The following is a 25,703-nucleotide window of genomic DNA, read 5'->3' on the forward strand; positions in this document are numbered from 1 at the left end:
TCTCTTCTTAGTGAGAACTTTTAACAGGTTTGGACATTTCTTACTGCTTGGGTTTTTTTTTTTTTTTTTTGTGGTACGCAGCCCTCTCACTGTTGCGGCCTCTTCCGTTGCGGAGCACAGGCTCCGGACCCGCAGGCTCAGAGGCCATGGCTCACGGGCCCAGCCGCTCCGCGGCATGTGGGATCTTCCCGGACCGAACCCACGTCCCCTGCATTGGCAGGTGGACTCTCAACCACTGCACCACCAGGGAAGCCCTGTTTTGGGTATTTTTAATTGCTGCTTTTATAAAAATAGGATTGCCTGAGATAGCTCACATAGAGACGGGCGAAGCAGCAACCTCTCCAAGGGGAGGGTTGTTCCCCATTGAAGTCGTCCTTCCCAGAGCTGATAGAAGCCAGTTCCAGCAGGCTCTTCTGCTCGTCTTCCTTTTCTTGAAAATACTTTAAAGCCCCATGAAGCAGTGGTTGGGGCAGGGAGAGGGCATGGTGGGAAAGACTCACTGAGCCGGACCCAAAAGTTTTGCGACAGTATATGTTCAAATGGGAAAAAAAAGAGTTAGACTTTTCCTAACTAAAACTACCTGATACCAAGGGGGGGGGGGGGGGAGAGAGAGAGAGAGAGAGAGAGAGAGAGAGAGAGAGAGAGAGAGAGAGAGAGAGAGAGACATGTGGAAGGAATGGAGGGAAGACGGGAAGGAAGGAAGAGAAGAGAGAGGGAAGGGAAAGAGGGAGAGGAGGAGGGAGGGATGGAGAGAGGGGAAGGGAGAGGAGGGGGGAAGAAATCAAGGGAGGAGAGAGTGCTTGCAAGAGCACAGGGGCCTGTGGCTTCTAGGGCACCACAGTCCTGGGATGCTGCAGGGTTAGGGCTTGAGCCCAGAGTTCCAGCTTCTGCCACCTGTGAACCTACCAATCAAGTCCTGTCACCTTGAGCTGTGAAGGCCTTATTTACATTACGTTGTTTATGCTTAAAATTTTTATATGCATGTTGCTTTTTGATGTACAATGACTTTTAGTTGGGCTTCAGTAACCTTTTATATATTTGAATGTGTATGTTATATATATTTATAATTTACATAAGTGAATGGAATTGACATACTCATGAAACCAATAAATTACTCTTAGTAATGTCTCTTTGCATGGAGGCAACCAAAATGTCCATCAACAGATGAATGGATAAAGAAGATGTGGTACATACACACATTGGAATACTATTCAGCCATCAAAAAGGATGAAATAATGCCAATGGCAGCAACATGGATGGACCTAGAGATTATCACACTAAGTGAAGCAAGTCAGACAGAGAAAGACAAATATCATATGATATCACTCATATGTGGAATCTAACTTAAAATGATATAAATGAACTTATTTACAAAACAGATATAGACTCACAGACATGGAAAACAAACTTATGGTTACCAAAGAGGAAAGCAGGGGACGGACAAATTCGGAGTTTGGGATTAACATACACACTACTATGTATAAAATAGATAACCAACAAGGACCTACTGAATTGCACAGGGAACTCTACTCAATATCTTGTAATAACCTATAATGGAAAAGAATCTAAAAAAGAATGTACATATACATATGACTGAATCACTTTGCTGTAAACCTGAAACTAACACAACATTGTAAATCAACTGTATAGTTCAATAAAATGTTTTAAAAAGTCTCTTTGAGTAAGATTTATACATGTTACCACTCAGTGTGCACCACCTATGTACATTATTACATGTATATATTATACTATATATGTAACGTATATCATCTAGCCCTCCCGCTGCCATTACCTGTGTAAAGAAACGTGTTGGAATGTCCTCCCACCACTACGTCCACGCCCTTCACTTTCTGAGCGATGAGTTTATCCATTTCAAAACCAGAATGTCCCAGTGCAATAATTTTGTTCACATTTAGAGTTTGTAGCTTATCTACTTCAGGTTGCAATGCAGCGATTTCATCTTCGAATACTAAATTCGTTCCTAAGGAAGAAAATAAATATGGACATTTATTGACAACAATTTTTATTATGTTGCTTATTATACAAGCAGACCAAATAAAAACACCTTAATCTCCTAAAGCTCTTAAATTACTAAGACCAAAACTTATTTATAAATTCAGTATAAAATCTTTACAAAGCCAATAAAAATTCACAGCAATACGCTCAGTTGCATTCGCTTAATGTTGCACCGGTTTAAGGTTGTGGATGATATCATGTTACTCAAATTCCAACAGTGAGGAGCCTTCAGATTTGGAATCTCTCTATTTTTTTACATCTATTTGTATATTTAGACTTCCATCAGGCCAGTGCTGAGCGTGGCTGAGCACACAAGCATGATGGGTTGTACCTATGCCAAGTCACTATGCTGCACACCTTAAACCCATACAGGTGCTGGATGTCAATCATATCTCAATAAAACTGAAAAAAAACAACCAGATTAGCTACTCTACGGCTTTGTTTGCAAGTTCAACATAATCAGTCTTCACACTTGAAACTCTGTCAGCAATTAGCCCTTGAATGCCAATTGTACGACACCGTTGACAACTCTGTCTTGTTCACTGGCTAAGGTCAGCATTACAGCATCACGGAGCTCTGATTAGGTGGCAGCGGGCGGGGGGTGTCCCATCCAAGGACTGCCGGCCCTGGGAGCATGCGCATCCTTCCCTGGAGGCTCGCCCCGCACTCAGTGGGAGCGGAAGCTTGACCGCTGGTGCAGCTGGTGACTATGGGTGTGACTCTGTGAGCTGGGCGCTCTGTGTGTCGCAGGCACGTGCTACCCCTGTGGCCAAACCCCAGCGTGCCTTGAGGGCTTACGGCTCTGACTGGCACACAGGTGACTGCAAACACAGACACGCTGCCCTGAAGTCACATCCAGCCGCCTGTGACTCGGGATCCTCTAGAGGATCCAGATTCCCTTATGCAAATATCTCAGAACCATCTCTCAAATGAGAATGCCGAAACATGAATCAGTCTCGTAACGATCTTTCGAAACCCAGGAGTCTGCCATCTCCAGTGTGAAAAGTATTCAACTCTCTAAGGAGCTACAGGACTGTTAAACTCATCCCTTGTGATGCCGTGGGGTTTGGGGGGTCTCCGTGTGCTCCAGTGGGGAACTCTGGATTCTCTCGAACCAGTCAAGCCAACACGTGCCAATGAGCACATAAAATAAACAGCATGGCTGACAGCAAAGCCGGGGGCATCCCAAACGGACAGCATGAAAATGAGTGGCTCACAGATGTGGGGTGGGACCCGCAGTGCTGTAACGCACAGGCAACATTTAAAAATCAAGAGGTGATGTCTGCAGGGTAGAAATAGAGAAACAGACGTAGAGAACAAACGTATGGACACCAAAGGGGGAAAGGGAGGGTGGGATGAATGGGGAGATTGGGATTGATATATATACACTAACATGCATAAAACAGATAACTCAGGAGAACCTGCTGTATAGCACAGGGAACTCTACTTAATGCTCTGTGGTGACCTAAATGGGAAAAAGAGGGGATATATGTATACATAGAGCTGATTCATTTTGCTGTACAGCAGAAACTAACACAACATTGTAAAGCAACTATACTCCAATTAAAAAAAAAATCATCTATCCAATCCTACTTTACTTTTGCAAAGTAAATACATATTGATTTTTTTCAAAAAAAATCAAGAGGTGTAACAGCTTGGCCACCATTGTCTGCCATGAGGCCATCAAGAATAATACGCTTCTTGCCAGTCACCCCAAGAAGCTCAGGGCTCCCAGGTCACCCCCAGTGCCATGTCACCATCTCTGTGAGCTGCTCATTGAGTCTCTCCTTGAAACGACAAGGTGAGCTCACCCCTATGCCCCACTTGCCACCCCGTCTCCTGCTTAATTTCTCTCTATATCATTTATCGCCTTCTGGCACCACACATTTTCCTCATTTATTTCTTCTCCCACTAAACGTGAAGCTCCAGTGGGCAGGGCTTTTTTGGGGGTCAGTATCTCTGATGCCTAGAACAGTGCCTGGCACAGAGGCACGCTCTCAGGGGAATGAATGAATGAATAACTGAAGAAATGTTTGCTGAGACTTTCAGACAACGCTACCGTCCTCTACTTCAGTGTGGCTGGCAAGAAGAAAGAAAAAAGTTGAGAGAAAGGCCTCTGAGGACAAAGGAATGTGTTCTCCTAACACATCAGAAACCTCACAGGATCGGTCGTCTCACATACAGAAAGCGTGGGATATATTTCAGTATATCATGAGGGGAGTGAGAGGAAGTCCATTATCTAGCTAAAATAAATTAAACGTGCTAGAAATACAAATTATACTTGTGGGTCACCAGCACGGGAGGAATGAGGCTGGATTTGGGGTCAGAGGTCTGTAGGGGGAGCCGGGCTGCTGGGACTGTGGTCTTGGGAGAAGCCAAGTGTCCTTTTCCACCCCTGCCCAGCTCCTGCCCTGGCTCCTGCATGGTGCAGCCTTTCTCTCCTGAGAGCTGCTGGAAAGAGCATGGCCCCTTCGGAGCCCCTGTCTGTTGTAACCTGGTAAAGAACTAAGATGGGGTGCTGTCAGAGTCCCAGACAGGGTGGTCTGAGCTCTGGAGCCCTTTGTCTCTCCACCACCCCACTCCCCTTCTATCTTTTTACTGGTGACTATTAAAAAAAATTTTTTTTAAAGTCTTTATTGAATTTGTTACCATACTGCTTCTGTTTTATGTCTTGGTTTTTTGGCTGCGAGGTATGTGGGATCTTAACTCCCCGATCAGGGATCGAACCCGCACCCACTGCATTGGAAGGCAAAGTCTTAACCAGTGGACCGCCAGGGAAGTCCCTTTCTTGGTGACTATTAAAGGAGGGCTAATGCTTTTCTCCAAATCAGGCTGAACTCCTCAGCCTGACAATCCAGTCCTCAGTCCCCCTTTCTAGCTTTCTCTGCTTAGAACCCATGTTCCAGAAAACTGAACACCCAGCCACTTTGGGACTCTGGTCCCACACCTGCCTGCTCTCACGAGTTCATTCCAGCAACTTTCACTGGGAACCTCCCCTGTGCTGACACCCAGCAGGTCCCCGTCCTCAGGAGCTTGCGTCCTATCAGGTGACTCTGACCTCACTCCTGGAATGCTTTTTGCCCCAGTTGCTTCGCACACCCTGGAGAGGCCAAGCAAGGTCTTCATCATGTCTACCTCACCCCCAAGCTGGGCATCACGTCCTTCGCTCACCGGAACCCCTCCCTCTCCCTCCCTGACTTTGTTTATGACTCTCCTATGGCGTTAATTACATGCCGCCTTAAATGAACTCAAAACCCCCTGGGTGGAACAGACATTATGGAGACACATAACTATTCAGTTATTCAACACGTCCACATCTTTAGCCCAAGGTCCTCAGCTGGCCACTCTACTGGGCTCCAGATTTTCACTGAGAGGAGACCCAGCTCTGTCCTCAGGCTGCTCCAGTCATGCAGGAAGCCCAGAGCGAGGACAAATGTGATGAGGGGGAGGCGTTTTCTGGGGGTGACGGGGACCCAACAGCAGAAGCATCCCACCCGAGGGCGCCCTGTGGCAACCAGGCCACACTACTCCAGCCCTACCCATGTCGGTGACTGGTTCACTCTGTAATCGCCACCCTGGCCTCTTGGCAGAAAAGCCCCAGGTGGTTCAGAGGCAGCATCCCCTGAGCCCCGGGGAAGGTGTGATCAGCCCGCACAGCGATGTCTGCAGGGGTGGGGAGAGGAAGAGGTCAGGCCGGGTGGTGGAGAGCAGCCCGAGACCAGGTCCCTCTGGTGGGACCACGTCCCTCTGAGGCAGAAGAGCACTCCTAAGACACTTCAAAAGCCAGTGCCTCAGCAGAAGCTAACACACCAGTGTAAAGCAATTACACTCCAATAAAGATATTAAAAGAAAAAAAGCCAGTGACTCATCACGTCCGTGGCTACCCTCTGTGGCTTCACAATGACCTCAGCAACAGCCGGTGACCATGTGCAAAGGCTTGGTCACCGTGGGATAGACGTCCACCTGCCGCCTGGGGTGCCTGACAAGCCCCAGGTCCCCAGCCATGGAGAGCGGCCCAGCCCTGCCTCCAAGCCCCGCAGGACCCTCTGGGCCCCGGAGCCGCTCAAGGCCAACCATTGACCTTTTCGTTGTTTCCTACGGCCTGCAACTATTTTAAACAGCAGCAACGAACATGTGACTTTTCTAATTGTTAATTAGATGTCCTTTATCAGTTCATTCTTAACGAAAACCCTTATTTCCCTTTTTTCTTCAAATGCGGAAAGAACACACTGATTTGGATAATTTAGAAAAAAACATCTTTTTGTTTTTACTGCCAAAGTGCTCCTCTAAAAGTGGCTCAAAAATGTTTTCTGAATGGTCTCAGGGTTATACATATGTGTGTGTGTGTGTGTGTGTGTGTGTGTGTGTGTGTGTATAGATATAGCAGATATATATATATCTCCTGTATGATATATATACACATATACACACACACACACACACACACACGACCATTCAAAAATGTATATATATTTCCCAGAAAGCCAGATACAACAAAGTCATTAAAACTGTAAGAGACAAACAACTAAGAACAGAGAAAGCAGAGTTAACTGGACATGTAATAATCACATTAGAAAAGGAAAGTTGAGGTAAATTGCGGTAAAACCCTGGCCCTGGGCTCTGCCTCCACAGGAAGAAGGGCGTGAGTCACGTGGCTCTCATCCTCCAGCGAGTGACTCTGTACGGTTCAGCACTGGATATCAACGGCCCTCTCGTCCAATTCTGAATGCACTGAATTAAACAAAGATACTGTTTATGTCAACAAAGAAGTTCATCGAGCAGGAGGGCGAATGTCTTTAAGAAGTAACTCAGGGCAACTGGGAGCCACTGGACTCGTTTTTCAGTGTCATCCTAAGTACACACGAGTCCAATACCACACGTTCCTACTTTAACCAACGGTCCAGAAAAATAATGCCAAGCTCTGATTTAGCGCATCTATTTTCAAGCAACAAGTGCTGTAAAAGAAGAAAATACCTGGATTGGAGAGGAAAGGGGTTTCTTTTGAAGTGTATCCGACAATCCCTACAACTTCATCACCAACAGGAAGAATTTTATACGGCAAATAAAGTCCTGATATTTGAGACGCCAGCGGCCCCTTGGCTTTAATGTTTGCACTCAGAATTGGAAATTTGGCCTCTTTGAGAAGTGGATCAATCAGGCCTTCTACACCATTATCAAATTCGTGATTTCCCAGTGCCTGGTAGAAAGGGAAAAGAGAAAAAGAATCAGGTACTCTGGAATTGCCAGTAAAAGCATACTTTAAAGAACATTACCTTGGGGAATTCCCTGGCGGTCCAGTGCTTAGGACTCCGTGCTTTCACTGCTGAGGATGAGGGTTCAATCCCTGGTCGGGGAACTACAACCCTGTGAGCCACGCGGTGTGGCCAAAAGACAGTTACCCTGGCACGGGGCTCCCAAACCTGGCGGAGCCCTAGGAAGCCGACTACATGACTGCTGTCCTTCTCAGGCTCAGAGACTTTATTCTGGGGCCCTGGGGTTGGGCCCAGGGGCAACCAGATCACCAGGCTGGTTTGAAAACTGCTCCCCAGGGTCCACACCACCTGCTGAAGGTGGCATCAACGTGCATAGGAGTCACCTAGAGACCTGGCTGGGTGTCCACTGACCTGCCACTCCCAGATCTGGGACAGGTCAAGAGTCTGTACGGGTTCAGAGCCAGGGCTCTGGGAGGAGCTGGCACGCTTTAACACAACCCTTGTTCCCACCTGCTTCCCTCGTTTCCTTTCCTCACTGTTCTGGGACTGGCTCTAGAGGGCAAAATGACCACTTTGACGTCTGGCAGCTTCCCCTGGGGTGATGCTGACAAAACACAACGTGCCAGCCACCTCCTCAAAGGCCTTCCGCCCCCTTGTCCGCGGGCCTCCTGGAAGAAGCCCACCTCCTGGGGGCACGCACCCACCTGCTCCAGCTGCCAAGCCTGATTTGCTAACTTAGTACTTAAACCAGTGAGTCTCAAACTTTCTCAACACCACACCCGATTTTGCTCCACCTTGAGGGTCATCTGAGAACAGGCCTGGAAGTGCTGGCGGGTGACCCCTCTGTCTAAATGAACACCCCCCCCCATATTCTCTTACTGCCCCGCCCTTCTCCTTCCTGCACGCTCCCCTCCGCAGCGGCGCGCTCTGCATGCCCGTGGGGTCCTCCCCGCGTGGAGGGCTCCCTGAGCCACTGCGTCCCACCACCTCCACCCTGCTCAGCCCTGGAGCCCCTCACCTGCCCGGCAGGTGCCCCCTGGGTGCCTGGGCTCAAAGGGCCATGTGTGTTGTGTCCTCACGTGCACTGCTTCTCCACGGAGAAAGCAGCACAGTGTCTTCATGTCCCCATGTGCCTGTCTCTCCGACCAGACTCAGAATTTCTGAACTTGCCTTTCCCCCCCGTCTCTGAGTATCTGCTCATTTTTACTTCTTCCTCTTACCTAACTGCTTCCCTCTTCAAGGCTGACCGAGTTAAAGGTTCTCCCAGTCTTCGGTAATTGCCTTTTTCTCTTCTATTCTTAGAACATTATGGTTCTTTCCTATGGTGAAATAAGTCTGCCTTATGAGGTTACAATAACTATCTTGCTTAGCTATAAAGTTTTTTTAAAAAATGAATGTTCCTACAGCTCTTCACGAGAGATTATCCAATAAGTCGGCCGCCTTACACTGTACCATTATATTGCTAGCACTCCGCAACAGCTGAAGTTACATTTTTCCTTTATTTGTCTTGCTTGGTGACTCCTCCTTGGACTTGAGTGTAATGCCCTGAAAGTGGTGACCTTGGCTGCCTTTTCCCCTCTCTGCCCCGCGGGGAGAGGAGCCCTGATCCGGGTGCTTGGAGCGGTGCACGGGTGCCTGAAATATCTCCCTGGCACTCACACCTTCCACTCCAAACTGAACACCTGCTGCCCTGTCTTTTCTCCTGACTCTTCATCTGTCTGTCCGGCTGCCACGTGGACATTGCCCTCCAGGGTCTTACAGGCACCCCAAGCTCACCCGGTTCAAAGCCCCTGCCTCGGGCTTCCCTGGTGGCGCAGTGGTTGAGAGTCCGCCTGCCGATGCAGGGGACACGGGTTCGTGCCCCGGTCCGGGAAGATCCCACAGGCCGCGGAGTGGCTGGGCCCGTGAGCCAATGGCCGTTGAGCCTGCGCGTCCGGAGCCTGTGCTCCGCAACGGGAGAGGCCACAACAGTGAGAGGCCCGCATACCGCAGGGAAAAAAAAAAAAAAAAAAAAAGCCCCTGCCTCTGGGATTCCCATCTTGGTCCAGGTGCTATCATCTCCCAAGTCAGTACAGCCAGAAGCCCCGGGGCAGCTGAATCCCTCCCCCTCGCTGCCTCTCCCGCACCTCCCAGCAGCATCTCTTCCCTTTGGCTAAATGCTCTGGTCCAGCCCACCCCATTGCTCCCACCCGCCTGCGCCCTGGCCACTCCTTCTGGGAACCGCAACAGCTTCCCAGCCGGGCCTCCAGCTACCACCATTGCCTTCTCTGAGCCATCCTGCACGCATCTTACTGCCAGAATCATCTTTCCAAAACGCAAATCTGAACTAGTCCGTCCGACCTTAAGGTCCCACAGAGGCTCCCCACTGCCTTTGTGATAAAGTTCAATGTCCTGAGCTCTCTGAGGTCTGGTCTCGCCTTCCCCTTCAGCCTCCCTCTGACACCCACCCCCAGGCAGCAGTCAGGCCTGACGCCATGACTACCGAGCAGTGATTCAGGCACATTTCCAAACTGCAGCTTCCTCCGGAAGAGCAGTCAATGAATAAAACAAAAGTCGTAATGAAAACGAGCCGGCATTTACTAAGCACTCTCCACACACCATGCGAGGTGAGTTTGCAGAGCAAAGCTGGTTTCCTGCTGTGACGTTGGTACTATTACTATCCTCATGTTACAGAGGAGAACAACTGAGCTCTACAGACATTAAATCAATCGTTCAAAGTCACACGATTAGGAAGCAGTGGAGCTGGGACCAGAGCCACTTCTGTTTGACTCCAACCTTCTTCACCTCTATGCTTGGATGTAATGGGTTTCGCATAAGACCTAGTACAGGGTGAGCTCTCGAAATAAAATCCTGACTACTCGTACTTTTCCATGCTCTCACGGATCTCTGTCCCTCTGTATATGATGGAGAAAAGATGATCAACTGATACATACATAGGGAGACAGAACATTCCTTTCCCATGCCAGGTCTTTACTACTTTATTCAACTAATGGCCTTAGCTCCTGAAGTCTGATGGTCCTTCTGGAAGAAAGACTTCCCCAAACCCTCATGGTCGTCCCTGAGTTAGCTGTCCTTCTCTGCTCCGAAGGTCCCCTCAGGCAGCCCTAGAAGACCCCACAACTGCCCACTGAGTCCCCGTATCACCCAGCACAGTCCCTGGAGCAGAGCATGAATAAATGAATGAGCAGAAAAATCTCCATCAAATGTCCTTCTCCTACACACAGCTGACTCTTCCTACAAAAATCAAGGCAGGACGTGCTCCACGGAGTTGCCTGGGAGTGACCTGGTGCTCACTGCCGGCTCTCCCACCCTCCCCATGGCTTCCCGCTGCCCCCTATCCCGCCGTCAACCTCCAGCAGGAACTTACCCTCAGTAAGCCAGTGAAGGAGACACTTGTGAGGATGCGCGTGATCCCAGGTGTTGGGAGAGTCTCCACAACCTCAGAGAAACCCCTGGAGAAGCGCTGCAACACCCAGGCGACCCTCCCTTCCCCTCACGACCCACCAGCCACCAAGCTCCGTTGCTCCTGCACCGCCCCAGCCAGGGCGCCCCTCCTCTCTGCGCTCCCAATGCCCCACTCTGCCTCATCGCTCTTCACCCACACCTTTGCAGAGTCTCCGAGCCGGTGTCTGGTCGCCAGGCTCACGCACCTCTCGACCACAGCCCGCGGGCCCCCAGAACGCGCATCCCCAAACACCCACCTGACCGCTTCTAGCCCTGGTGTGAGTCTCTGCGAGGCTCCCCCCCTGCCCACCGAAACCCCAGCCCTGCCTCCTCGGACGCCGTATGAGCGAGCCCCTCCCTGATCTCCCTGAACTCTCGCGTTTTTTCTGCCAGACCAGGTGCCCTCAGTTCCAGGAACACTAATCCACCTGCACGCAATGAGCTGCCTTAGATGCAGCCCAAGGTGAGCTCCGTGAGAAGCCTTTCGTGGCGCCATGACCGCAGACAGCCCTCCAGCCACATCCGTCACACCTCGCTGCCGCTGTCCACACATCTTTCTCCCGGAGGCAGGAGTGGTGTCGACTGTCCCAGTGTCCTTGGTGATGCCAGATGAGCGCCTGGCACCAGCGCCCTGCAGGTGTTTACTGAACGGATAGTAAAACCACCTCCTTCTTTCAAACGGGCTCCATTTTCACCTATGATTTGGTAAGTGAGCCACTGAAACTTTTCAGTAGAACGCAGGATATAAAAACACTTGGTAAATAGTAGTTAAGTGATATTTAGTTGTAAAACAAGAGAAACCAAATTGCTTGGAAGCAGGTGAACCAGACAGTAAGCTTGGAAGCTTAGCCAACTGCTTCACAATTCATCGCCTGGTCCTCTTATTTCATTTCCTGTGTGTGTGGGTTTTTTAATTAATTAATTTATTTATTTTGGCTGCGTTGGGTCTTCGTTGCTGCACGCGGGCTTTCTCTAGTTGCGGTGAGTGGGGGCTACTCTTCGTTGTGGTGCCGGCTTCTCATTGCGGTGGCTTCTCTTGTTGCGGAGCACGGGCTCTAGGTGCACAGGCTTCCATAGTTGTGGCGTATGGGCTCAGTAGTTGTGGCTCGCGAGCTCTAGAGCACAGGCTCAGTAGTTGGGGTGCACGGGCTTAGCTGCTCCGCGGCATGTGGGATCCTCCCGGACCAGGGATCGAACCCATGTCCCCTGAATTAGCATGCGGATTCTTTTTTTTTCTTTTAACATCTTTATTGGAGTATAATTGCTTTACAATGGTGTGTTAGTTTCTGCTTTATAACGAAGTGAATCAGCTATACATATACATATATCCCCATATCCCCTCCCTCTTGCGTCTCCCAATCCCACCCCTCTAGGTGGTCACAAAGCACCGAGCTGATCTCCCTGTGCTATGCGGCTGCTTCCCACAACTGTGCCACCAGGGAAGTCCCTCCTGTGTTTTACTTTATATTTCCACTAATATCTTATTGGCAGTTGTTGGTGAATAGATTTTTAAACAAAGTTTTCTGAAATGTTCAGTGTCTTGTCTTGCACATGTGAACGCTGTACAGATTTCATGATAGCAGTTGGCAAGAAAATGGAACTTTTTGAAGTGTCTTTCTATTGGGAATCTACCAAGGGGATCAACTCTTTGGTCTATCAAAGGATACCTATAGGGTATCTGAATTAGAAAGGGGACATTTCATAGCCCCAGTTGTGTCTACAAAGAACTGTGAAAATTACCAGTGAATTTGACATGAGGGAATTTCAAGAAAGAGGAAAAATTTTAAAAACAAAAAAATGACAAAAGGAAATACTAATAGTTAAGACTTTCCTGCTACATGGCCAAGCCCTGTTCACACATGAACTCATTCAATTCTCACAATGCTATGAGGTAGGTGCTATTATTTGTCCTTTATAGAGATGGGAAAACTAAGGCACGGGGCTTCCACAGCTAGCAAGCGGCAGAGCTGGGGTTTGAACAAAGCGAGGCTTTAGCATCCAGGACCTTAACTGTTCTGCCAAACTGCCGCTAATACAAGCACCTGTAAACCATGATGTAAAAGGATATAGAAAGAAAAGAATGTATATATACATGTACAGCTGAATCCCTTTGCTGTACAGCAGTAATGAACACTACATTGTAAATCAACTATACTTCAATAAAAAATTATAAAGAAATAAAAAATAGTTATTATACACAGAATGGATAAGCAGCAATGTCCTACTATAGGGCACAGAGAACTATGTTCAGTATCCTATGAAAAACCATAATGGAAGAGATTATAGAAAAATACAAGCCTCTGGAAGGGATGAGTATCACTCAACAACCCACTGGTTTCTTCCAGATTTCTACAGCGCCAAGCAACACGGCCCTGGTCCTTATCCTTAGGAAGGGGAGGGCAGACAGGGAGAGAGCGTGACATAAACACATCCATCCACGCATCCATCAAGCAAGTGGGAACCACAGACGGGGACGTGTGTGAGAGAGCCTGGCAAAGACGCAGGCCCGCCCTGCCCGTTAAGGATGGCCAGGGCTCCAAGTGTGAGCTTCACCTGGTCAGGGGAAGCTCCCAGGCAAACGACATCAGCTATATTAACAAATGAGGGGATGAAGACATGACAGCTGGGATAGTCAAAAACGTTCCAAGTGAAGACAAGAGGCTTAAATCCAGGTGGAAGAGAAACGAAGGAAAGAAGAATTAAGAGCAGCGCAGGATGCATTACACAGAAGAAAAGAATTTCTGTTTTAATCCGCAGAACTCAATTGTGAGAACGTCAAAAAGCCATTTGTCAGAAATTTGCAACACATGAATTTAGTGAGTCATTTAGACACTAGCTCATCCCATGAAGGAGTCTGCAGGAAACCCTATAATTTAAGGGTTAGGGGAGAATCTGGTCTATCATACAACAGGGCTCAGCTGCCAATCACTCAGGGAGACTCAGCAACAACCGTAAGTGGGAAGGATCACAAGGTAGGTCTGGTTTGGGTGGTACATTTCTGGCGCTGTGGCCACTTCTGGTGTTGGGTTGCACTCCACACCCCCAGTTTTAGGCCCTGGCAGGTGAATGTGGCACCTGACTGAATAGCAGAAAAGATCCCCAGACTTAATCCAGCTTTCCTGCACCTCAATGTTCGCTGAATGAATGACTGAACAAACAAGTACCGAACAGACAGTATTTCACATTTGCCATATAAGCTCTCTGTACATGCAAAATACCCATACCATTGTTACCTTTAGAATCACCTGCTCAACTAGTTGGGTTCCAGGCAGGTTTAACTACATCTCGGAGGGGCTAGAAGGCTCCAGCTAATGTTTGGATTCTATATAGAACCAACTATTCAGGTGAGGGAAAAGAAGTGTCAAGAGGATATTCAAGTTCTGGTTCCGCAGCTGAAGAACACAGCCAGGGAAGGAGCTTACACAGCATTCAGAGGCATCTGTGAGTGAAGTGGGGAACACTGTCAATCTGCTGTGGGATTTGTTTGGTTCCTTCCCCTTTTCAGTTAAGAAAACACAGATGGCTAGGACAAGATGAGCTAACAAGCTGCCTTTGTTTCCTCCTCTCCGTGCCTGAGGCTGGTCTCACCCAGCCCAGCTCTGGTGTGGAAACTCAGACTGGAACAGGAAGCGTAAGGTCCGGGACCACAGCCACAGGACAGGGTCGGGGTCGCGGGGTGAATGTTCACATCACTGAGGCCCGAGGATCCACAACCCACTAGACATGCACAACTTCTGAGGTCTGAGCTCTAGGAAAAACTACCAACTTTCTTTGCTTTTAAAAAGAGAACAAAATCCCCGCTGCCATTAGATATCTCTTTCAAGCTTCCCAAGCCAGCAAGGCTAGTCTGTCTTCCCAGAACATCTGCTTTGTTATTGAAGATAAACTCATTTAGTTTCCTCCATATGAGAGGCTTTGTCGTTAACCACTTGAATATAAGGTGACTTCTCTTTGCTTAGGGATTGGTTTTCTGGGGAGGAGGGGAAACATGCCCACTGTTGATTTGGGCATATATGGTACCCGGGCATTGTCTTCTGCAGACAAGATGTTTAGTTGGAGAATCCCTTTGCACAGGTATTAGCATTTCAATCATTTTTGCTTTGCTTTGCTCCTCCCCCCTCCCCCCCTTCATAGGTCCTACCCAGCCTCTTTATGTGGTTAAGAAGGGCTCAGGCGGGCATGGTCCCCTCCACTGGACAGTAAGTTTCACCCTGGCAGGTCTTGGTCACTGCCCGAAGCACTCAGCACGAAGCCTGGCACAGGCCAGTGCCTAGTGAATATTTGTGGACTGAATGAATAAAAGAACCTCACAGCAGGCTTGAACCTGGGCTCATCCTCCTCCCATTGCGGCCACCGCCTTCTATTATGGAGAAGGTAACCCTCCATCCAAACTCCTGGGAACCTGTTTGTCTGGAAGCAGTGGCCACCTGCAGGTACCTGGGAGAAGACCCAAGCCATCCCTCCACAAGGCAAGAGCCTCCATGAAAGGGATGGTGAAGGGGAAATAAGAACGTTGTCAGGCAAACTTAGACTTGTGCGTAAAATTCAGGGCCAGCACCAGCCGAGCTATGTTGGCAGATTAGAAGCAAGACAGACGGCAAGGGCTGAGGCGCTGAGAAATGACAGGGGCAGACCACCCTCTCCAAATGCCCTGTTTCATAGAGGAGGGATCTGCTGCCCAAACCCACACAGATAATGACCTGCAAAAGCCAAGAAGTAAAACCTGGGTGTCCTGAGGTCCTGTCCAGATCTCTTTCCACCGCTTCTGTCTGCCACAGCCCTACAGGGGACAAGCATGTCCAGTAAGTTCAGGAAACGCCTTTAGCTGGAAATAACAGGCTTCAGCTGTCAGGGGGTATGCTTACTACACCTCTGCACTCCTGAGGTGTAGTGTTAAACGATGCTGACTCTCCCTGTGTCTGCGGCTTGAACCCTCTTAGTCATCTTTTGATTATAACCTCTCCTGAGCCACTCCTGCCAACAGAAGGTGACCGTGGCTAGCACTGTGCAGAGAACTTTCCATGCGTTATCATCTCCTTTAAACCCCACAGCAATCTACGGGGGGAAGACCGCCATCACACTCACCTTACTCCTGCGGAAAGGAAGGCTCCACGAGGTCCAAGAACCTGCTCACAGCCCATAGATTTTAAGTGGTAGAAAGGGGACCTGATCCCAGACAGTCACCCCCGAGTTCACCCTCACAGCCCTGTGCCACGCTGCCTGCCCACTGAAACTGGTCCCGGTGGCTTCAGCCTTTCTTTCCCCGTCACCATAGTTTCGAACCAGAGTCCCCCTAAAACCGAGTTCTCTTACTGAGTTTATGATTAATCTCTCTGTTCAAAACTTTATTCCCTTTCTTGTCCCCTCTGACCTCAACCACGTGCTAACTGAACAGTAATCAACCAGAGTCAGAGGAGGAAGATGGCCCGTTGTAGATTTCATCATTAATGTACAAACTCAGGTTGTTCTCCTAACAGGCCCTGGAGCCATGGACCACCTGGCCAGAGAATTGTAAACCGGAGACACCCTGACTCCAGAAACTGTGATTAAGAAATGTCACACACACAAAAAAAAAAAAAAAAAAAAAAAAAAAAAAGAAATGTCACAAGACAATGATTAATCCCAGCTTCTTTGTTCATCCCCTTTAAAAACACCAGTAACTCAAAGTCTAAGCTGGAGTGGATCTGAGGCTCATCTCCCACTCCCTTGCTTGGCGCCCTGCAATAAACCTTGACTTTGACGCAGACTCCCGCTGTCAGAGTTTGGCTTTCTGCGCCATGGGCACACGAGCACTTTGCCGGGTTGCATTCAGGGTCCATCATCTCCCACCTAGACCGCTGGCCAGCCCCTTCTCCCCTCCTCTTCTCTGGTATCTTCGCCCTCCCATCCATTTCTGTTCATCTTCCAAAACTAGGATTTCCTTCTGTTGCTGTGAGGTGTCTTCTCACACCAACCAGTTCTCTAGTTCTCTGCGGTTACCAACTGTGTGTCCAACAATTCAATTCCATTTTGACACTGTCTACCTGGAGTGAGCATCAGATCACAAATCCCAGGCTCAGAGCCACAAGCCTGACCCCTTCAGATGCCAGCTGCAAGTCTTGGGTCACTTGTACTTCTGACCCATCAGCTATAAATCAAGGATTCCCACGGCCCCTCCACAGGCTCGATAATTTGCTAGAACCACTCACAGGATGCAGGAAAGTGCTTTGGTTACTGTTACTGGTGTATTTTAAAGGCTACAACTCAGGAACAGCCAAATGGAAGACATGCATGGTACAAGGTGTACAAGTAGAGGGGTGCACGTGGCCTCCTGGAGCACACCACCCTCCGGGCACCTCAGTGTGTCCACCGTTCAGGAGTTTTTATGGAGGTTTTATCACACTGACATGATTGATTAAATCACTGACAATTGGTGATTAGTTCAATCTCCGGGCCCCCTCCCCTCCCCCGAGGTTGAAAGTTCCTACCCTCTAATCCTGGCTGGGTCTTTCTGCCACCAGCCCTCATTCTGAAGCTGCCTAGGGGTTCCCAGCTATCAGTCACCTCATTAGCATACAAAGGACACTCATCACTCATCCCTGAGAGTTTGGGGAGCTATGCTGCCAGGAACTGCAAAGACAAAATGTTTATTTTTCATTAACCACAGTCCCTCAACTCAGAAACCTCCAGTGGCTCCCCATGGCAACAGGAGAGCCCACACTTTTCAGGGTGGCCTGTAAACCGTACACAATCTCATCTCCCCTGATTCCTGCCACCTTGCTCTGGTCCGGGCTGATCCATCGTGCAGATTCCTGCCTCTGCACCTATGCTTCATCCTCCTGCCCCCTCACTAAATCAAAGTGGAATCAAGGGACTTCCCTGGTGGTCCAGTAATAAAGAATCTGCTTTCTAATGCAGGGGTTGCGGGTCTGATCCCTGGGCAGGGAACTAAGATCCCACATGCCGCGGGGCAATGAAGCCTGCGCACCACAACTTCTGAGCCTGCACGCCTCAACTAGAGAGCCTGTGTGCCACAAACTACAGAGTCCATGCACCCTGGAGCCCGTGCGCCACAACTAGAGAGAGAAATCCCGCATGCCACAACTAGAGGGAAGCCCGTGCACCACAACTACAGAGAAGCCTGTGCACCGTAACAAAGACCCGACGCAGCCAAAAAAAATTTTTTTAAAAAGGAAATAGAGAGAAGCTCGCGCAGGGCAATGAAGACCCAACACAGCCAAAAATAAATAAATAAACAAAAGAAAATAAATAAAATAAATTAAAAAATGGAATCAAAACATTTCTTAGGACGCCATTGGTTTAGAGATGTAAGGAACCTCAGATTTTACAGATGAGGAACTGATGACCCAGACTGCTGAATGGCATAGCCCCAGATTATAGATTCATTATCTCTCAAAGGCAGAGAGAAAGGTACCCATCTCTGAATTCCAGGGATGAGCGCTGGGGGTGACAAGCTCCAAATGAACAAAGTCTTGTGTAAACTTTCAAAAGCACAAACCACACACACACACACACACACACACACACACACACAACAAAAATTAATTTGATTATACCAAGTGGAGGATTTCTGTTCAGTGAAAAGACACTACGCACAAAATTACTAAACCTAAATAGAAGATATCTGCAATGTCTAAACTTGATTACAGATCAACACTTAGAATTCCTGAAAATCAGGAAAAATAGAGCAAACCTAATTTTTAAAAATAGAGCAAAGTATGTGAACATGCAGTTAGGGAAGAGGAAACCCCCAAAGTTAACAAACATATCAAATTCACTAGTTATTAGAAAAATACAAGATCAAACAATGAGATGTCATTTTACACCTCCTGGAAAGCTGCAGAATGATGCAAAGCCGGGGTAAGGATGCGGGGGTCACATCTGCCTGGGGGTGGGTGTGGTGAGTACAGGGCTCCAGGAAAGCAGTCTGGCGATCCTTACAGCGCAGTCCCTGTGGCCAGCAATTCTGCCCTTGGGTATGGATCCCAAAGAAATCCTTACAGGCGGGACCCGCAGGAGGCTGCTCGGGGCAGCGCATTTGTGGAACTGCAGCACGATGTGTGCGATCTCCAAACCCATCGTGGGGGAGCAGATGCTAAAATGTGTGGAGGTGTCCGTGGAGCAGGATGCACAGTGTACGTATGGGGAAGATACAGAGTGACACCACTCAATGAGGAAACATTAAGAATAGCTCAGTCCAAAAAAAATAATCATCAAACCCCTGGTGAGCCCTGCAAGTACAAACTGCTACATGGTGTTACGGGATTAGCATTTAAAAATAATTTTTTTCAATAAATTTTTTTAAAAAAATGTATAAAAAAATTAGTTCAGACAATGGGACTTAGAAGAGATGGTGGAGGGGCCGGAGGAGGGTGGTAGGCTGTGCGGGGCAGTCAGAATCAGATTAAACTGAGAGCTGAAAACCCAAACCCCCATTCCTCACAACTTTTGCTCTTTTTGGCCGGGCACATGGAGCTAACCTTTACTGAGTACTCTGAGCCAGGAGGGTGCTAGGGATTTGTACATTTATTATCTCATGTGTTGCTTGCAAAACTCCTACACCGTTGGGTAGGGGTGATCCCTCCTGTTTTGCAGTTGGAAACAGGACACTCAGAGAAAGCAACGTGCCAAAATCACATGGTGATGCACATCGGATGCACATCTGAGCTGTCTTCCTGTCCCTCTGCCAATAAAGCGACACCAACTAGCGACTTGTGACATTCTCCCTCTAGAGTTTTCTGCCTGGCAGCTGGGTCCAGGGGTCTTCCCCAGGCTTGCCCTAGGCTCCAGAGCTATCAGAACCCACCCCCCCCCCAGCTCTCTCCCTGGGACATACGGGTCCAGAGGTCTAGGGTACTCCTGAAGTTAAGCTAGATTCTAGTAGCTTCCTCTTTGCCCTCCAGACCCACGCATCCTTTGATGTGGCTCCTCGAACCAGGTCCAGTTTCTAGAGAACTGGAGACGTCCCTGCACAATTGTTTTCCACCCTGATCTAAATCTCCAGCTTCCTGGGAGTCAAGATGTAGCGGCAGGTGGGTGGGCATGGGAGGAACATTAACAGCAGAAAAGCGATAAATTCCCTGAGAGCAGTATAAGTAAAATGACAGTGAAAAACCTCTGTAAACCCAGAACACGGCAGAGCTTTGTTAAAGCAACGCGAGAACTAGGATTTTACGCAGGTCAAATCATGTTTGTCAAACCCCAGAACTGCACAGAGTTAAGTCTGATAAGATGCTATCAGGAACCTGGCTGTTGACCCTCCTCTCCCTCCTTACCCGCTGCCAACATTATATAAGCTGCCTAGTTTTCCTCAGGCCCCAGTCCAATTATTCTTAGTGAAACTGAAAAGAAAGTAATTCCATCCAATAGAAAGTATTCTAAAAGGTCCCAGTGGTGATGGGCTGTAACTTGCCGCAGACTGCTTTGGCTTTACCCAGACTCCTTCATAAACACTTGATATGATGACTAACACCATGAGTTTAATTTGACTTAAAGAGAAAAACATTATTATTCAAGAAAACTAGGAATTATCCATCTTTTTTTCACCAAAAAGAGTCTACACAACTGTGGACAAAAGAGTGACACAAAAAGAAAAGTTTAGAAAGTTGTGGTTTATACATGAAATCAAAACAAACTTATGTAAGGTTTATTCTTCCTCAGAGGAAATGGCAACGTAGGCTAGTAACAGGTTAATTTTATAAATATTTATTCTGCTGTTACCTTAGGGCAAAGCATCAGGCAGGTTGAGCTGCGCAGATAAGAACGCGATGAGGCCACTCACGGAATTCTTGGGACCCATGATTCTTTGGTGGAGTCCAGATGCTGGCGAGCTCCCCAGATAAACTCTGGGGCTCAGGGGTCCCTTTGTATTGCTGCTGCTTTGAGCATCCCTGATAACCTTAAAACCAACGATCAGAATGGAGAGGAGAGCTCTCTGCCCTTCTTTCATCTCTCTACAATGAGCTTTCTTGGAAAAACCCCCCCAAACAAAACAACTCTACCCTCTTATCTTCTCCTGTCCTCCTCTCTCCAAGTTTCCAGCTGGGGTGGTGGGTGGGGGAAATACAGCACTGTGCTTTGCTGACCTCTGTGCTCTTCTGATACAAAGTGTGCCATTAGCCCTCTGTATTCCAGCCTGTACCACACCTCTCCCTGCCTTCCAGATGCACACACATGGACTTCACAGATTTCCCTGGACCCCTGCTCTGTTCTTCTAAAGCTCCTAGGATTTCTTGCCCCCAGTTTCTCCACAGAATCCCTTTATTCTAGGATTTTACACAGGGTTAAACTTGGTGCTGGTTTGAGTTACAAAAGTCATACCTATTTATTACTGTGTAACTAACTCCTCTCTGCTCCTTTTCTAGAATTCAGTCTAACCAATAAGGCACCACCTTTAACAGAGCACTGGGGAACTTGGACTTAAACTCTTGCCCATGTTTTAAGAGCCTCTCATCTCTTAAGCTGGAGTCTCTTCCTAAATCTCTTCTGCTAAACTGGTTTTACTGAAATCCTTTGAAACCCAGTGTTTTCAGCATTTTGGCCTCCTCTCGAAGTTTCTTTCTTTCTGTGTTTAAACCTCTACAGCAGGGTCTGGTAATAATAAGAACTAACATTTAAAGAGGCCATACTATGTGCTAGGCAATCCTCTGAAGTAGATAGAATTATTACCCCCATATTACAGAGGAAGGAACTGAGGCAGAGAGAAAGTCAATTGCACACAGAAGGTGCCCAGCCTTTTTCCCAAGTCTGCCAGCTTAAATATGCTTAAGCTGCGGGGTCAAAGGGCTCTGGAGTCCATTCTTAACCTGTCTCCCTATTCTGGAGCTGGGTGACCTGCATAATGCACTCAACCTCTTTGACCCTGAGTTAGTTTCACTTCCGATTATTGGTAAATCGAGATAAAGCATTCTTCGAAAGACCGACCAGTAAATGAGAGGTTCGTGACGAGTCTACCTCGGTCCCAGGCTCTGGATAATTGGGGTCCTACGCACCCCAGCGGAACGCCCTCACTGGCAGGGCTGAAACCCGCTCCTCGAAACGCCCCATCTCACGGTGAGGGTGCAGCAACATCAGTCCGTTTAAGACGAACCGGCCAAGGGACGTCTATGTCTGCGTCCACCTGGCACACTGACGGGGAGTCTCGCTTTCTCCCCACATCGCTCTGTGCCCCGGTCCCAGGCTCGCCACCCGTGCCTCGCCGTCGGCGGCTCCTCCACCCCGGCTTCTCTCTCGGTCCGGGGACTCTACCCAGGGGGCTCCCCAGCTTCCCGGGCTCGCCTTCTTACCATGGCATCGTAGCGCAGGGCGTTCATGAAGTGCGCCACCTCGGCGCCCTTGTACACGGTGAACCAGATGGTACCCTGGTACTGGTCGCCGGCGTCGAGCAGCAGCACGTGGGGCTCGGCGCGGCGGATCTGGCGCACCTTGGTGGCGAGCCGTGCCACGCCGCCCACGCAGCGGCTGGCGTTGACGCACTTGCTAGAGTCCTCGCTCGTCTGCTCCAGCCGGCTGTGCACGTCGTTGGTGTGCAGTATGGTGAGCTCCCAGCCGCCTGCCGCGGGCCACAGCAGCGCGCCCAGCGCGAGCAGCCTCAGCGCTGAGGCGCGTGCGCCTCGGGGACCCATGGCTGCAGCTGCCGGCGAGGGCGCGAGGGCGGTGAGTGCTGGCGAGCCGCGCGGGTGGAGGCGTGCGGTGGCGAGCGCGGAGAGCGTCGGAGTCAAGTGCCCGGGCCGGCGAGCGGGCGGGCCGGCGGGCGGGCCGGCGGGCGAGCGGGCGGGCCGGCGGGCGGGCAAGGCGAGGCGGGGCCGGGCCTGGGCGGGCTCTCCTGAGGCCCGGAGGCCGGCCCCACGGCCAGGCGCACGCCCGCGCGGTCACCCGATACGACCCCGGCCCGCCGGGCTGCCGGGGCGCGGCTGGCGGCTGGCACCCGCTCCGGGCGAGAACAGTGGGGAGGTTGTTCACGCTGGGGACCGGGCACCGGCCGCGAGCCCGGCCCGTCCGGGGAGCCTGGTCGCCGGCGGTGGGCTGTTCTTAACGGGGTGCGAGGGAGGAGTTGGAGGGTCCACCCCGCTTCCAGGTCCTCGCTGATTCTCGCCTCTTTAAAATTTTTCTAAAGAGGGATGCCTTGTTTGTGTGAGTGGGTTTGTGGTTGCGCGAGCTCATCACTTGAAAGAACGAAAGAGGAAAGAGGAAGAGAGGAGGTGGAAAGGAAGAAGGGCGAGACGAGGGAGACAGGGGAGCGCTGTGCTTTTGGGGCTGTGGGAGCCGAAGACGGGTCGTGAGCTGTGACTGCTCCCTTGCCAGTTTAAGGACACACCAAGTCTGCGTTGCTTAGACGTAGAATCTCAGAAGCTAGAAATCATTCTAATCCAGTCGCGCGTTTATTGATGATTATAACCTTAGCGACACAACAGCAGCGGTGCGCGGTAGCTCTTGGAAGCTAAAACGGACCATCCCGAGTAAAACCAGTAGCGCTGAGGGTGTGATGCTGCCTTCTGTTGCTTTTCTCGGCTTTTTTTCTTTTTTTTCTGTCCTATTTTTGAGGTTTTAATGTTTTAAGGATGGTGTGGGGGGTGTGTGTGTGTTTAAGGCAAAACTTCTGGCAAGGAAGGCAATGCTAATAGGAATGCATACAGTAAACAAATCATCATTATAATCGAGTTTAATATTGCTGCAGAGTTTCCCTCTGTTTAAGAGATTGATTCCTGGGTACAGTTAATAATCGAATTTGGGAAGGGAAGGAGCCCCTACTAGGTGTCCCATTATTTATGCTTTAAAGAACAGCCTATGTTGTCCTCACACTTCTCCAAAATGCATCAAGCCAGTCCTGCTGTATTTTTTAAAGCTTTGGGGAACAAAATATACATAACATCATTTACCATTTTAACCATTTTAAATGTGCAGCTGAGTGGCATTAAGTACATTCACATCGTTGTGCAGCGATCACCACCATCCATCTCCAGAACTCTTTCATCTTCCCAAACTGAAACTCCATAGACACTAAAAAATAACTTCCCATTCCCCTCTTCCCTCAGCCCTTGGCAACCACCATTCCACCTTCTGTCTCTGTGAATTTGAGTACTCTAGGTATCTCATATAAGTGGAATCAAACAATTTGTCCTTGTGTGACTCATTTCACTTAGTATAGTGGTTCAAACATGGCTGTTCAAGGTTGTGGCATGTGTCAGAACTTTCTTATTAAAGGTTGAATAATATTCCATTGTATGTATATACCACATTTTGTTTATCTATTCATCCATTGGTGGACACGGGTTGTTTACACTTTTTGGCTGTTGTGAATAATGCTGTTATGAACGTGGGGTACAGTATCTGTTCAAGTCTCTGCTTTCAATTCTTTTGGGTATACACCCAGCAGTAGAATTGCTGGATCGCATGTACGGTAGTTGTCTGTTTAATTTTTTGAGGAGCTGCATACTTTCTTCTATAATGGTTGCCCCATTTTACATTTCCTTAAGCCATGCACAAGGGCTCCAATTTCTCTACATCCTTGCCAATACTTATTTTCTGCTTTTGCTAATAGCTGTCCTAAACGGTGTGAAGTAGTATCTCATTGTGGTTTGATTTTCATTTCCTTAATAATGGATGACGTTGAACATCTTTTCATGTGCTTATTGGCCATTTGTATATCTTACTTGGAGAAATGTCTGTTCAAGTCCTTTGCCTATGTTTTAATAGGATTACTTGCGTTGTTTTTGTTGTTGTTGTTGAGTTGTAGCAGTCTTTATATATTCAGGGTGTTAACTCCTTATCAGATATGTCAGGGGTCCCCAACCCTCCTACCAGTACCAGTCCGTGGCCTGTTAGGAACTGGGCCGCACAGTGGGAGGTGAGCGGCAGGCCAGCCAGTGAAGCTTCATCTGTATTTACAGCTGCTCCCCATTGCTCGCATTACTGCCTGAGCTCCGCCTCCTGTCAGCATTATGGTGAGGTGTATAATTATTTCATTATATATTACAATGTAATAATAATAGAAATAAAGTGCACAGTAAACATAACATGCTTGAATCATTCCGCAACCATCCCCCCTGACCCCCACCCCAGTCTGTGGAAAAGCTGTCTTCCACAAAACCAGTCCCTGGTGCCAAAAAGGATGGGGACTGCTGAGATATGTGATTTATGAATATTTTCTTCCATTCTATGGATTGTCTTTTCACTCTCTTGATACCATTGCTGCACAGAGTTTTATATTTTGATGATGTCAGATTTATCTATTTTTTTCTTTTGTTGCCTGTGTTTTTAGTATCATATCCAAGAAATCATTGCCTGATCTGATGTCATGAAGCTTTCTCCCATGTTTTTTTCTAAGAGTTTTATAGTTTTAAGTCTTCAATCCATTTTGAGTTAATTTTTGTTAATGGTGTAAGATGAGTGCAAAGGTGTTCTTTTACCTGTAGATATCCAGTTTTCCCAACAGCAGTAGGATGGATATTTATTTATTTATCATAAGGTATTGGTTCATGGGATATAGCGAAGTCCCACGATCTGCCTTGTGCAGGCTGGAGGCCCAGGAAAGCCATTGATGTGGCCCAAAGGCCCAAGAGCTGGAGAGCCAAGGTGTAGATTCCAGTCTGAGTGTAATGGCTTGAGAAGCAGGAGTGCCAGGACAGGAGAAGTGGATGTTCCAGCTCAGCAGTCAGGCAGAGAGGGAATTCAACCTTCCTCTGTCTTTTTGTTGTATTCAGGCCCTCAATAGACTGCATGGTACCCACCCACGCTGGGGAGGGCCATCTGCTCTCCTTAGTCCCCCACCTCAGATGCTAATCTCTTCTGGAAATATCCTGACAGACACACCCAGAAATACTGTTTAACCAGCTATCTGGGCATCCTGTGGCCCAGTCAAGTTGACACATAAAATTAGCCAGCATGGAGAGTGTAAATCATTTGCCCAGGGAAAGCTGTACAGGTTAGGAGCAGCAGAGCCTGAGGCCATAAAGACCCCTTAATCCTGAAATTCATGCTTTGCAATATTTGCCCACCTGGCTGAAAGGTAGAGGAACTGGTAGTTATTTT

The 25,703-nt window shown here is 48.6% G+C and overlaps 1 protein-coding gene across 1 annotated transcript in view; it reads right to left on the reverse strand.

Moving 5' to 3' along the window:
* NT5E (5'-nucleotidase ecto) overlaps nt 1-22,396 on the reverse strand; it is a 45,237-nt gene extending 22,841 nt beyond the window's left edge. The window contains exons 1-3 of the mRNA XM_082855364.1: nt 21,959-22,396; nt 6,991-7,213; nt 1,793-1,981 (exon numbers count right to left, since the gene is read on the reverse strand). Coding sequence (XP_082711490.1) covers nt 1,793-1,981; nt 6,991-7,213; nt 21,959-22,297 — 751 coding nt within the window. The 5' untranslated portion in view covers nt 22,298-22,396. The remainder of the gene's footprint in view (nt 1-1,792; nt 1,982-6,990; nt 7,214-21,958) is intronic.
* Between the last annotated feature and the right edge of the window lie 3,307 nt (nt 22,397-25,703).

The sequence above is a fragment of the Leucopleurus acutus genome (genome assembly GCF_964270905.1).
Source record: "Leucopleurus acutus genome assembly, chromosome: 15".
Classification (NCBI taxonomy): Eukaryota; Metazoa; Chordata; class Mammalia; order Artiodactyla; family Delphinidae; genus Leucopleurus; species Leucopleurus acutus.